Source organism: Scomber scombrus, chromosome 20 (genome assembly GCF_963691925.1).
Source record: "Scomber scombrus chromosome 20, fScoSco1.1, whole genome shotgun sequence".
NCBI lineage: Eukaryota > Metazoa > Chordata > Actinopteri > Scombriformes > Scombridae > Scomber > Scomber scombrus.
The window spans coordinates 20,843,304-20,857,216 of record NC_084989.1 but is presented as its reverse complement, the minus strand read 5'-3'; the positions used below and the strand labels follow the sequence as shown (position 1 = coordinate 20,857,216).

The window sequence follows — 13,913 nt, the reverse complement described above, 5'->3', positions numbered from 1 at the left end:
CTATGTTAAATGTTCATCTTATTATTTCAGGTGACAGAATGAAAGAAGACACAGAGAAAGGGGGTTAAACTCAGCTGATGGCAACACAGTTTAAACCCTAATGGAAACCAACGTGGGTTTTTTAATCATTCTACTGTTGTTAATGTCTCTTTCAAATACACATTTAATAAAGACTTGTGTGAGTAGTTTGGGTTTTTTCTCCTCCATTTGTTAAATTGCTTGGTTTAAAAGGTACATTTTTCTACAATTTGACAACATTAACACTTACCTGCAATCTCAGATACTACAATTTAAAGAGGTGATGGTACTTATGTGATTGATAGCAGGTCTTTAACCACAAATGGACACTTTTTCCTTGACATACTGTTGAAATACCCACTTTCAAAAGATTCAGACAAGACATCTTTCACAAGGATCACTTTATTTTTTGTGTTAGGCTCTTCTCTTTTCATTACAAATAATATCTACGTCCACCCAAAGTGTCCCAGCAGGGATCGACGCTCCCCGACATCTTTTATTGGAAAGGACAGGAACATAGAACATAAATCCAGTTCTTCTTCACCTTTCTAAACGTAACTATGCTTGTATAAAACCCCGTTAGATGATTTGATTTTTTTTCCCGGGGCATACCGCTGTTTGTTTTTTTAAGTGGATAACGCTCTGTTGGTTTGATGACAGGTTTATATTGACAGACGAGTAAAATCGCTGTAACGTCTCTGGGACCAAAATTTATGCACAAGCTACTTGTTCTACACAACGGCAATGACGGCTGAGACGGTAGGTTTACCAATAAGGAAAAGCCTTGATGATTTTTAAAAAGAAAAAAGGTCTTAAAAACTGGGGTTGAAATGTACCACTTTACTTAATATGGGCAAACAACCTCAACAAATATGCATTAAAGTGGTTTTCCATCACTATTTTCTTGACATTGTAACATCTGTGACATCTGGTGTCAAACCACAGTAAAGAATTTGTTTGGGTTACACTTTTTGACGAGCGTTTAGACGAGCTTAATTTTGCTTATAGACCAAAATAAAGTAAGGGCAGCGAAATCAAAACAGTGGATATGAAAGACAGTTAGTTAGTTGTAATTATCAGGCAAACTACAACAGCACTACATTCTCGAACAGAAGGATTTCTTTCTTTTTGTATCTTTTTTTCACAGAGTGGTGAGATCCAGAGGCAGGCAACAGCCCGTGAGACAACAAGCAAAGTTTCTCTTCAGATGACAAAGCAGTTTCTCTCTATCGGTAAGGCCACTTTTAAAAAAAGGAATTCATGAGGACCACAACCTATCACTTCTTGTCCATAGATCTTCTCAGAGTGTCATTGTCATGTGAAGGGAAAAAAAAAAATCTTCAAGTTTCTAAATTAACGAGCCTGATGGCCAGCTTGTATGTGGAGGGAGGGGGAGGGAGGGGGTTGGTGTTTGCCCCCCAGTCACCACCACAGCGAAAAAAAGCTCTCAGTTCACATGGTCACCACCAGCTATGCTGCTGAGGTAGTATCCCCGATCCCAAAGCCCCAACCGCAACTAAAAAAAAAAACAACAAAAAAAAAACACCCCAAAATACCATGTGCGATTGGGTTTATAACGATCTTGCAAAAAATAGATATTTTCACAGAAGTTTGTAAAATCATCTCGCCTAAAGTCATCTTCGGTCCTCTGTGGCTTTATCGAAGCAAGTTGAAGTCCAGAGAGAAGTTGCGCCACACAACCGCTGCTCTGAGTACAATCCACAAAGGACAACTACGTCGTCATTTGTTGCTGCTGCAGTGTTGTTTGGGTGTATTTTGCCAATTCCTTTTCAATTATTCCCTCTTTCACAGCAGCCCCTTCAGATGCAGTCCTTCAGTTTTGCCAACCAGTGTTCTGTATGTAAAGTGTATTAATCATCTATTTAAAGGGAGTGTCACTGTATGGCTGTGTGAGTATGTATTGTGAGACTCTGTGTGTGTGTGTGTGTGTGTTTGTGTGTGTGCGTGAGAGAATAACCGGTGTGGTGATGGTGGCAGCGTGAGCTCTGTCAGGACTGCAGTCCACACAGCTGGAGTTCAGCTTCCTTCAAGGGGGGGGGGCTGGAAAGGACCGTGCTGGAGGGGCCAGGGGACGGAGGGGAAGCGGTTCTACTTATCCCCTAGGATGGCGTACTGGTTATCAAGCTGCAAGTGCTGCATAGAAGCGCCGCCGGTTTCCTCTCTACCGCGGTTCCTGTGTTTCACAACCTCAAATGTCTTCTCCATTTCTCTGTCCCTAAAACAAAAGATATAACTTTATATAAATATAGCTTCAGTCAAACTGTCAATGAGACCTTAAGCTTCTAACGAATATCAATAACCATAAACTACTCTCATTAATACTATACGTACTTGCGTGTCTCCACATGCTTAGCGGTGGCCAGTAAAGAGGGGAACTGTGCGTCATTGAAGATCTCAGGAGGGCCCTGCATTGGGGCTCGTTTGGTGGTGGTCAACCGAGCCCCTGGTGGGCGATACACACCTGAAGGCTTTGACTCAGGCACCTCGACATCCTCTGTGATTAAAGAAATAAATACCAGTTTAAAAAAAACACATTTTTTCCAGGAGCAAATTGGAGCATTTTTTTTATTTTCATTAAGAAACACACTGCATAAATCAAAAATAATTCAATGTTTATGGCTGCGTCAAGCTGTGTCCATGATTGTTTTATGAAAAAACTAATTTGTGTGGATTGGATTGAAATGAAAAACGTGTTCAGTCTCAGGCTCCAGTGAATCAGCAGTATCTCAAAATTATCAAAAAGGCTTAAAAATCAGCATACATAAAATGACTAGGGTGAAATATGTGGGTACACCTGATTCTTTGTGATATACTGTGATATAAAAAGTCCACCTATTTTAAATTTTACAGGTATTCTGACCCCAGAGTATATTCAGCACCTTGTTAATTCCTGGCATCTTTGTTGGAAAACTGTTTGCAAAATAAGGGTTAGGGTACAACTGGTTTACTTACCATCAGGTGCAGCAGCAGCAGGGGGAGGAGGAGGAGCTCCAGACTTGTTCCAAGGCCCTGACACTTTGTCTCCACTGACCAGAATGATCTCTCCATCTTCACCAACCTCCTCCTTCTCATAGTCATCTTCCTCCTTCTCGTCACTGTAATTAACCAGAGAGAGAATCAAGCAGAAGGGTTAGGAGATTTTATATTCTGCATGACTGTTTTACAAATTTCCTTAAAGTAACAATCTCAAAGATTTCCATTTTTTTCTCTTTGGCGTCACCTATGGCGATGAGAGGTAATTGCACGTGTGTCTTTTGACCTCACTTCCATGGATGTCTCAGGGATACAAACAGAGTTGCCTTTGTGATGTTATACCAGAAAAAACACAGTATGCTACTTCACATACAAGTGAGTTGAAGAGCAAATCTGTTGTGTTAGCTCTGCTTAACCGCCAGTGACATTCATTTCATAATACTGCAAATTCAAGTGTATTCATCATTGGGCCAAGCGCTCAATCACCATTGTGTTACCTCATTCGGTGATAGATGCAGTGAGTTAACAGAGATTTATTTAAATGAAAATCTTTAAGATTATTACTTTAAGTTACTTTGAACTCCTTTTTCTTAATTTCCTCCGGACTCTTTGCTTCCTATTTCTAAACATTACCGTCAATAAATTTTTTTTAACTAAAGCAGACACATCTTTGACTTAATTCAAGATGCCTAGTGAGCAAATCTGTTTCTGTTTGTCTCTACTCTTCCACTGACTGTGGTTTCCATTTATGCCCCTTCCGTGTATTCCCTTGTGTTTAATAGCATGTGAATGGCACCATTCACCACATTTATTTAGGAAATTATAGTTTGTGGAGAGATACGATGTTTGCAGAGTGATAGTCGGGCGCTGTCATAAGGACAATCTTAACTAGACTTTAGTTTGGTTTTATGGGCATCGAGCATCTGCTTGTAAAATCAACATGTGAGCCTAATGTTTGTTTTTTGTTCTAACAGCTCTGAAATAATTTAAAATATAAACTAAAAATGGTGAAAATAAAAACAGGTTTGCACATTTTCAGCCTAAAGAGTAAATACTGAATTTTCTTCAGATTGTATTGAATATACTTATATTTAATTTAGCGTAAGGTGACTTTACTATAGCATATGAATCAAGAGCGGTATGCCATTCAACTTTGCTATTTTAATCCCTGAAAAGAGGAGAGATTTGGGTGGTAATTGAGAAGGAGCCTGGATAACTGCATCCACTGTTTCCCCTGCAGCCCATGTACAATATTATAAAAAAATAATATATGTCTGTGTGTAGGGGAGTGGTGCACATTTGGAAAAGCTGACTAGCAGGCAGTAGAACGTTTTTTTTTTTTACATGTTGAAAATGCAAATTGGCACCAGGAATTCTTTTAAATTTTTTTTTTTTTTTTTTTTTTAAATGGCACCATTGTTAAGACACAGATGACAACTCTTCATGTGGGCAAGCAGACATAACACATTTCAATCTCACCTTATTTGTAAAGCTTGGAGACGAAGCCCGCTGTAGTCCACTTCTTTCTGCTCGAACTCTTTCCATTCCTCGTCCTCCTTGGCAACAGACAAATTAACTCCAAAGTACATTACAGTAAAATTACATTATCTCTTATGTTTGGTGTGAACCTCTTACAGAATGTCTAAATATTATTGGAAATGTTGGAAAATCTATTTAAAGAAGCTCTTTGGAAAGCAGCAGCAGTGTGGACATTTCTTCTTAAAGAGCCCCTTCAAATCCAAGTTTTAATATGCATATAAAACACACAAATCTTTTTAAAATCTTAAAATCACATCTACTCCTTCACGCTCATAAAAAAAAAAATCCAGACGCACTTAAAATTGGATTTTCAGTGAGCACAGAGAAACTTTCTATCTCCAAAAGATGAACCTGAAAACAGCCATTTAGGGTCAAACTCTGCACAGTGAAGCTCAAAAATTCAACTGTACTGTAGGCAGGGTCAGCTCATAGGACAGTTTTTGTGGTGTGATGGTCAGTTTTTTGCCCGACAGCCTCCATACTTCATGTGCCATCTCAGGCCATGCCTCCGAAAACTCTTGCAATGTGCCTTGACCCCCCACTTTTGCCTTTTTGTCTAGTGTACTGGGGAAGAATTTGTCTGGGCTGGAGGTGCCATTATTGCACTTCATTTTAGTGTGAATTCATTTTGGGCTGAAATGGAGGTACTAGTATTGCACCAGTCAGGACCGGTGTTCCATTGCATCTGGTGACCAATCAGCTTCTGTGAACATGCCCTATAATAGTATATTTATATATTCCTTTACCTTCTCACTCCTCATGGCTAACCAATAATGCAGGTCACAGAATCTGATGGTTCACCAGATATAGTGTAACAGCACCCCCTGACTGCAAGGATCGAAGGGGGGGAAATCAAAATGGTGATGCGACGTGTTACAAAAAAAAGGTAGTCCAATAATAAAAATGAAGATATTTAACACCATTGTCTTGTTATATTTAAGCTCCATCTACGTGTAGTGTCATTATGAATCTTAAAAAAAGGGGGCTGCCAACTCCTGTTTAAAAAACTTGTGACTAATGGCGGCTCGGCCTAGTTTGGAAAGCCACGATTCAAAGGGGGGGGGGGGGGGGGGGGGGGGGGGTGGTGATGACAGCCTCTACCATGCACGCACACACACACATTAAGGCACACACATATCATCTCTCCATATAATATTATGCAGCGGTGCGACACGTCATAATTGAAAAGGGCTTTAGAACGCGTGATATGACGAAATTCGTACCCCGTCACAATGTGTGCCCGGGGCGGGGGGCCGTATGCTAGCAACCGGCGTCAACGGCTATCATTCTCTTGTTAAGGTGTAACGGTTAGAACGTTTTAATGAGGGGTACAACATTTTCCACGACACCGATGTTCGAAAAAAAATTACGTCACTCAAGATAGTCATTTACCTTCTCAATCTGCGCGTCTTGATTCTCGTTTTTAGTCGATTTTTCCTTCTCCTTTCTGGTCTTTTTCAGCGCAGTGGCGGTGGTTGTGGTGGGCCCGGCGGCGGCGGAATCTTTACCCTTCCCCTTATCTGTCTTCTTCTTCTTTTTATCCCGCTTGGCAAAGAAATCGTCCAGGCTCTTCTCCGGTGGTAGATCCGCCATTTTCAACGTTTAACTAGAGTTAGAGAGCAATGACACAAAATGTTTGAGGAGGAGCAGGAGGGAGGAGGAGAAATCTCTCGGAGAAGACGTGAAGGACTAAAGCTGTAAAAACGATCAGACTAGATTTTACTCTTTAGTTTAAGAGTTTACGTTGTGTTACAGTCTTGATAAAATTGTCTGATTCTCCAGCTGTCCTGTCAACCATGCCATGCAAGGGCTGTGACAAATCTGCTCCGTAACCCCGGAAACACTTCAGCCCTGAACCGGAACATGTCATCCACGTTAAAGCGTCAAATGGAGACGTGATTTGTGAAGAGATTCTTGCAAAAAATACAACTTTTAATTTTGTGCCATGCTAAATATGATTATGATTATGATTATGATTATGATTATGATTATTATAATGACTTATCTCAAAATGACTTACTATCTCAAAAATAATGAGAAACTATCTCAAAATAATGACTTTTTAAAATCTCAAAATAATGACTCATTATCTTAAAATATAGACGTACTATCTCAAAATAATGACTTAGCTTATAATAATGACTTTTTATCTCAAAATAATGACTTACTATCTCAAAAAATATTTATATATATATATAAATAATCATCAGTAATGTGGATATAATGACAAAGTGGGTAAAAGGTACATAAAAGGACAGCTACAACAATCTGTTAAGTTCAGAAAATAATATATTTTACTGTAATGCAGCTTTAAAACCAGGAAAAGACAACTCTTATGACATATTGCGATATTACGATATCCAAAATCTAAGACGATATCTAGTCTCATATCACGATATTGATATAATTTCAATATATTCCCCAGCCCTACTCAAAATATTGACTTAGTATCTCAGAATAATGACTTATCTCAAAATGACGTACTATCTCAAGATAATGACTAAGTATCTCAAATTAATGAGATACTATATACATATTTACACATTATATTTTTTTATTTTCATTGTATTCAATTTACATTTATTTATTAAAAACAGTAATTTATAATAGCAATGATTTCTACCATTCTTTTTTATAAGATAAGATGTATCTTTATTGATCCCCCTTGGGAGAAATTCAAATTGAGTGGGAGATACTGGGAGCTGTGGTGTTGTGCAGTCTCATAGCTGATGGTATGAAAGAGCCTCCCAAGCGCTTTGTTATAATGTGTTTAGAGTTGCAAGAATGATAAGATAATTGGAGAAGTAATAAAATAATGTAAAATGTTTTGTTTATTTTGTGTTTATTCAATTTCATTTAAAATTCAGAAGATTTTTTACAGAAGACAAATACAAATAGTTAACCTCATGCCTGTTTTGACAATTGTATATTACAAAAAATGCTTAACACACTAACGCACACACAAATAATCATCAAAACATCCAAATCAAAATCAGCATTTAAACGACTGGAAAAATAATCAATTACATAATTGTATTTGATTATTGTTTTAACCCTAAATTCTCACAGAAGCCTGACTGTTTAATTACACACCTGAGTGGAGTGTGTGCATTTAAGCAGTTGTTTACAAAGCAGGGTGAATCAGGAAATAAATAAAACATGAAACACTTCCACATCTTACTTTGACTGAGTATAATCTCCAAAAAATACATTTTTAACAGAGGAAACTTTTAATTCTCGCAAGAGAGTCCCTTTAAATTTGGACACAATTTACCAAACATGTTCCCATTTATTTATTATGAAGAATCTGAAGAACTGAATTACTGTTTATAACAGGAACATCAAATTAAGCCTCTCCTCAGCAGTGCAGCAAACTCGTAAACAGATTACTGAAGTGACGTCAGACTCCCGGAGCTGGGGGTCACTTGACCACAGAGACAGCGCTGGTACACAAAGAGAAAATTCCAGTCGACTCCATCAATGGATGTGCTGTGGTCAGCTAAACAGGTGCATGCTGCCCTGTTACATAGTAAACTGATCACCATCATATCTTATGTTTTTTTCTGTTTTGTCTTAATATAAAACACTTGGAGGTTTATCTGCTGTATAAAAGGCAGTGTTGGGGAGTAACTAGGTACATGTTACAGCATTACGTAATTTAATTACAAAATAAATGTAACTGTAATCTGTTACAGTTACTGAGAAAAAATGTGTCATTAAATTAGTTATGATAAGAGTTATGATGATGTTGATGATACAAAGGAGGTTACATCTGAAGTCAGACCTTTAAGATTTTGCTCAGGAGGGTTTTTTCCTCATTTTTTAATATTTAACATGTTACTGAATACATATATTGCTGTTTTTCATTCTTTGAAATCAATATTTTTTGTATATATTTAGTAAATAAATCATGACGTGGGCTTATTTGGAGCACACATGGATTTAAATGGAGTCACAGTACCAATTAAACCCACTTTATTCATCAAATATCTTTATTTTATATTCCAAAGTCTACATGAACTAATGAATACATTTTCAAATGAGAGATAAATGTTGCTTTATAAGAAATGATCTCCCTTATAAATCATGTCAGTATCCATGAAAAACAGCTGGACTTAGATTTTGGTGCTTAATGGGAACATTTACCCTAACAGCTGAAAACATTGTCATCAAATGTAATAAGTTACATTACTTTGATGAAGTAATTGAAATAGTTACATTACTTATTACATTTTAAATAGAGTAACTAGTAATCTGTTACCTATTACATTTCCAAAGTAAACTTCCCATCCCTGTTAACATGCACGTGCTTGCTTGACATAATACATTTGGATTTTGGTATCAACAAACTACAAGCTACAGCAAGATTTGAGGGCGTGTTCCTGTCAACTAAATTGATTTTTTAACGTAATAAATCAGACAAATTCATACAGTGTTTTTTTGTTTGTTTTATTGCTCAGCAGTAAAAAGTACAGTGTATACTACAGTACAAAAAATACATAATGTTGAACACTGCTTCACCGTGCCACTGAACATTTTTGTAAAATATCCACTTTTGAGCGTGCAAAACAACAAGCTCCGCTGTGAGCAGCCAATGCAGAGAAATATCAATATGTCTATTCGTGTTGTTCGACGTTAACCTTTTTTTTTTTTTCTATCAGTGATTTTAAAGAACAACATGTCACAATGCAGAAAACCTTTAGCGACGACAGAGGCAGGCAGCATTAATTATTGAATAAAGCTGCGGCAATGCAAAGTAAAACAGATGATAGAAGGAAGGACCACCAATTCAATTATTAAACTAAATATTCAAACCTATATTTTTACTTTTTAAATTAAAATTGCCTCTGTATGTGCTCACAGCAAAAATATTCACCAGACATTATTTATGTCAGTATTTTCATTGGTCAAGATTTTTTTTTTAACACATATTTTACGTGATCCAGCGAGTAATTCACAATCATTCAACATTTGTACTTGAACGAACAACAGCTTGCATTGATGGACAAACATGTTATTTATGGAGGGAGACACTAAAGAGTAGCAAAGGTTGGTCTAATTGTTTCCTACAGCGCTGAGAAGGTTTTTCTTCTCAAAACTGGGCTAGAACCAGTAGAAACTCCACGATACAGACAAGAGACCGAGACAAAGACAGACATAACACACACACACTCACACACATATACACACACACATACGGAAACAGATGAAACCGAGCTAAAAGTGATGCTGTTTGACTTCAACATAACAGTGATATTTGGTTCTTAACATTAACAGCACATCTCAACCCCCTCCCTACACTCTCACACAGGTATGCTTACATGCACAAACAAAGCATTCACTCACACATACTGATATATATATATATATCTATATATATGTAAAAAAAGAAAAAAAAAGAAAAGGGGGCCAACAACAACTCAACATAAGGATTTAAGACATCTATGTGGTCCCTCTTAAGAGAAGCTGGTGACACATGAGGGGGGGAAACAAAGGCATTTTTAAGCCAATTCTGTCTAATTGACAGATAGATGCACCATCTCTTCAAAAACTGCTGAAATCACACACACACTCCTCTCCGATTAACCATTAAAACACGAACCTGTATTTATCAAACTAGCTTTTACTCCTATATTGCAGATTGAAGAATTACAGCTACTAATGACATTTCCTATATGACTTAGCAATATGTTTTTTTTTATAAATATAACAGAGCTGCTGAGGTCTCTGAAGTGATCATCTACCTAGGTTATTCAGAACAGGGTAGTTTTAATCCATTATTTGCTTTTAATTGGATCTTATGCCCCCATTTCTTTTCCTTTATCCTGCATTTATCAGGGGTGCAAACAACAAGAATAAAGCAAGCATTGATTTAGTTTGTCATCACTTTTTATGCATCTTTATTGTTTGCACTTCTCCTTATCAGTCATATAGTTTTATTTATTTGTTTCCCATCAATTCCCTCTAATTTAAGTCATATATATGTATGTATATACATGTAATTAATCATGCGATCACTTGAGAGTTGCTCTTTAAAAAGGTCATTATAAGTAATAGTAAGTTTCTTGATCAGATGATGATATCAGCAAGTACTCTTCTAGTTCTGTTTTAGTATATTTCTTACAAGTTTGATAAATACGGGCTCAAATCTCACATCCAGAAACCTCAGAAACCTCTCTTCCCCCTCCCTCAAAGTAAGTAGGTGCTATATTCAAGTTCAACAGGCTATAAGTATTTAGGGATTGATTTTTTATTTTTTTTTTTAAAGGAAAAATAAAATTACAAACAACAGCTTTTTAATGTTTTTATAGCACGTTTCTCTCTCTCTCGCTCTCTAAAGCAGATTTCATGTGGCAACATCCACAGTGCACTCACCATCAAGCCACTGTATTGAAACAAATCACGTATACTCTGTATCTTTTTTTTTTATAAAGACATAAAAACCTTTATCACAATTAAGCCTTTTGTAGAAAATGTACATCAGAAAAATATGCAGGTGCATCCTCATAGTAAATAGTGTCTGTTTATGTCACTCTTCTTTTTGCTTGCTCTTTGTGTTTGTAATATACAGTATAAAGTCAAAGTCTCTGGATATTTACCACATATATAAAATAGACAACAACAGCAGGGGGAGCAAGAAGAGGAGAATGCAGTTATTTTTGACAGTTCAGTCCAACAGCGTCTCTCTTTTTTGTTGTTGTCTCTAGATGGCAGAAGCTTTGTCTCTGTTGATGAAGAGGGTCTCCTGGCAGAAAGGGTTAACCAGGACCACGCTGCTGCCGCTGTAGTCTCCGTTAGGCGGTAGACAGCTGTCCTGCTCCTGCAAAAAAAAAAAAATGCACGTGGAGAAAAAAAACATAAATTTAGCGAAGGTGCCTAACTGTTCAGCTGTGATACACGATTCACACCTCAGGGCTCACTATTAGTGCACACACTGCAGCTACTGTATCTAAGTCACTCTACAGGCAATGAGTGGACACTTTAGTGTGGAAGCAAATAGAATAAAGTATGGGTTTAGTGCACCCGGGGGCTTTTAAGGAGATGGTGAAAAAAGATATCTGATGAAGCTAGATGGATAGAGATACATAAGGAGTGGAAGGGGGCGAGGAGGATGTAAAAAGCTTCAAGATTGGAGAGACAAAAGGGAGGGATGACTCAGAAGAAACAAGGCAACAGAGGGACTTAGTGTAAAGGGGTTGGGTGATGTGGAAATGGTTGTTGATTGTGAGTCAGCAGTAATAAGGCAGTGCTGGAGGAGGGAGGTGCGAATGTGAGGGGGGAAAAAATGGTTTTACAGCAAAAGGATGAAGCCATGTTTTATAAGCAAGCTCCAATCAAATCAAACTAACGCTGTCATTTAGGTATTAGGATCACGGCATCGTTTTTTCTCCCCAAAAAAAAGCACTGTCATTTACCAAGAGCACCAGGGAAGCTACGAGGCTGCTGCTCTACAGAGACAGGTAAAGCAAAGAGAAGGGGGGTGGGGGTGGTGGGAGTGGTGGGGCGGTGAAAAAAACAACACCTGGGTGTCACCAGGGGCATCCTACACAAGATCCAACCTCAGCTTCCCTCTCCTGACGCCCCCAACAGGCAGCAAAGGAATGCAAATTGAGCAACGGCAGAGGAGTAAAAGGAAAAAAAAAGAGAGAGACACACATACACAGACACGGTGAAATGGTCACTGGAGAGAAAAATGGCAAAAAACATGCAAACAGAACAAAAAAAAATGCATAAATCAAAATGCAATGGTGAATGAAGAGAAGGGAGATTGACACTAGTGCTGTGCTAACATTTCCACCAGATGGCAATATAACGCACCCAAAAACACACGTTATTCAAATGTGAAGGAAACCACCAACTGTGCACATGGGCTCTACTACTGTAACTCAGCAAGGATTCATTTTTAATCATATTTTTGTCACCGTAAAAGGATGTAAACACTAAAGCATTTGTCAGCGTGACTCCTTTCTTAAATCTGATTATCTGTGGTAGAACTGCAAGTTAAATGATTAAAGGTGAACATTGACAAAGACATGAACGATGTAAAATATGTAGGTTCAAGGGACAGGCTGAGTAATATTGTTAATTTACTGTGCAGGAGACCTTTTTTCACAATTATTTTGTCTGTAGCTCGTGTCTGTAGCTCGTGTATTTAGGGGCTTCATGGGTATTAAACTCATTTTAGCTCAGGGGCCACATACAGCCAAATTTGATCTCCATTGGGCCGGACCAGTAAAACCATTGCGTAATAACCTATAAATAATATATAATATATAAACCATCTAGGGGTACCCTGGTAAGAGATACTGATAAAATATGTCCTAACCCACCAAGGCAGAATTTGACTTATGATTCAGATTTGAAAGACAATTATCTTTCAGTTGGATATCCTTGAGAAGATCAGAAGCCTTCACTGTGAATGGCAAGTGAAAATAAGTGAGACTAGCGGTACATGTTATCGATAATTTGGGCCAGATTCGACCCAGACTGGTTCTGGCACCCTTAATCTAAAACATCAATCACCAAGGCTTTAGCCAAGGTTTCTGAAATACTGAGACCAAATTATCTGAGAATATCTGAGAGCTAGCCACCAAACTTTGCACAGTTTTTAAAGTATTAAAAAGAATTGTATGTACTAATAGAACTTTTTTATTACATTTTCTATACTTTCTGTCTCTGTATATTATGATATAAATAGCAAAGTCTCATTTTCACTGCCTGGTATGTAAGTCTAGTTGCAAACATTAAATCCCTTTCATTTAAATATATATTTTATTCCAAAATTTCTAAATATTTCATCTGAAAAATATATAAAACAGGCCTTAAAATATCCAACATGTGCAATTTGTGTGTAATCGTGTAATGTCAAAATCTAATTACCAGAGATATTACAGACGACATGACCTCGATGCCCTATCAGCGTTGTCACAAGATGTTTTGTTGCTTGGTTTTGGAAACATAAAATTAATTAATTAATTAAAATAAATTAATAAAGAAAAAGATTAAGTGAATATTAACTGAATTCTTGCCATATTTTAGAATTAAACAACATTATGCCCCAACAAGAATCACAAGATCCAAAAGGATGCATTAATCGATCAACATATACTTTACTTTTACTTGCTACTAACAAGTAATCTAATTGATTCCCGACATAGAAAATGATCTTCTTGCTTATTCCAGAAAGCATCCTCTATAAAACCTTATTGATAACTGTGTCATACCCTCTTCAGCTGGCCCAGAGGCTTGCTGACAGGAGAAATTGGACATGGATCCTTTTGTTTTTTCCATACTCATTAAAAACAATTGTGCTGACTGATACTGAAAACATCTAGTAAATGTCCCGCCACTTCAGCGTGCAG

General features: G+C 37.4%; 2 protein-coding genes across 3 annotated transcripts in view; both read right to left on the bottom strand.

Annotated features, from left to right (window-relative positions):
- Positions 1 to 404: 404 nt before the first annotated feature.
- On the bottom strand, positions 405 to 6,368 carry cdv3 (carnitine deficiency-associated gene expressed in ventricle 3). Of its 2 annotated transcripts, none has more exons than XM_062441169.1 (5): positions 5,944 to 6,368; positions 4,492 to 4,568; positions 2,992 to 3,134; positions 2,371 to 2,533; positions 405 to 2,254 (listed from the first exon to the last, which is right to left on the bottom strand). In XM_062441169.1, exons 1-5 carry the CDS (start codon positions 6,142 to 6,144, stop codon positions 2,128 to 2,130), a joined length of 711 nt encoding a protein of 236 aa, XP_062297153.1. In that variant the 5' UTR covers positions 6,145 to 6,368; the 3' UTR covers positions 405 to 2,127. The 2 variants fall into 2 exon arrangements, with proteins under 2 accessions (XP_062297153.1, XP_062297154.1); XM_062441170.1 differs by having other exon boundaries at positions 4,492 to 4,565.
- A 4,647-nt stretch (positions 6,369 to 11,015) lies between these two features.
- Positions 11,016 to 13,913, bottom strand: part of tmem108 (transmembrane protein 108) — a gene marked incomplete in the record, with an annotated part of 58,456 nt that continues 55,558 nt past the window's right edge. The window contains 1 exon segment of the mRNA XM_062441408.1: positions 11,016 to 11,371. Within this exon segment, the coding sequence (XP_062297392.1) occupies positions 11,255 to 11,371 (117 nt within the window).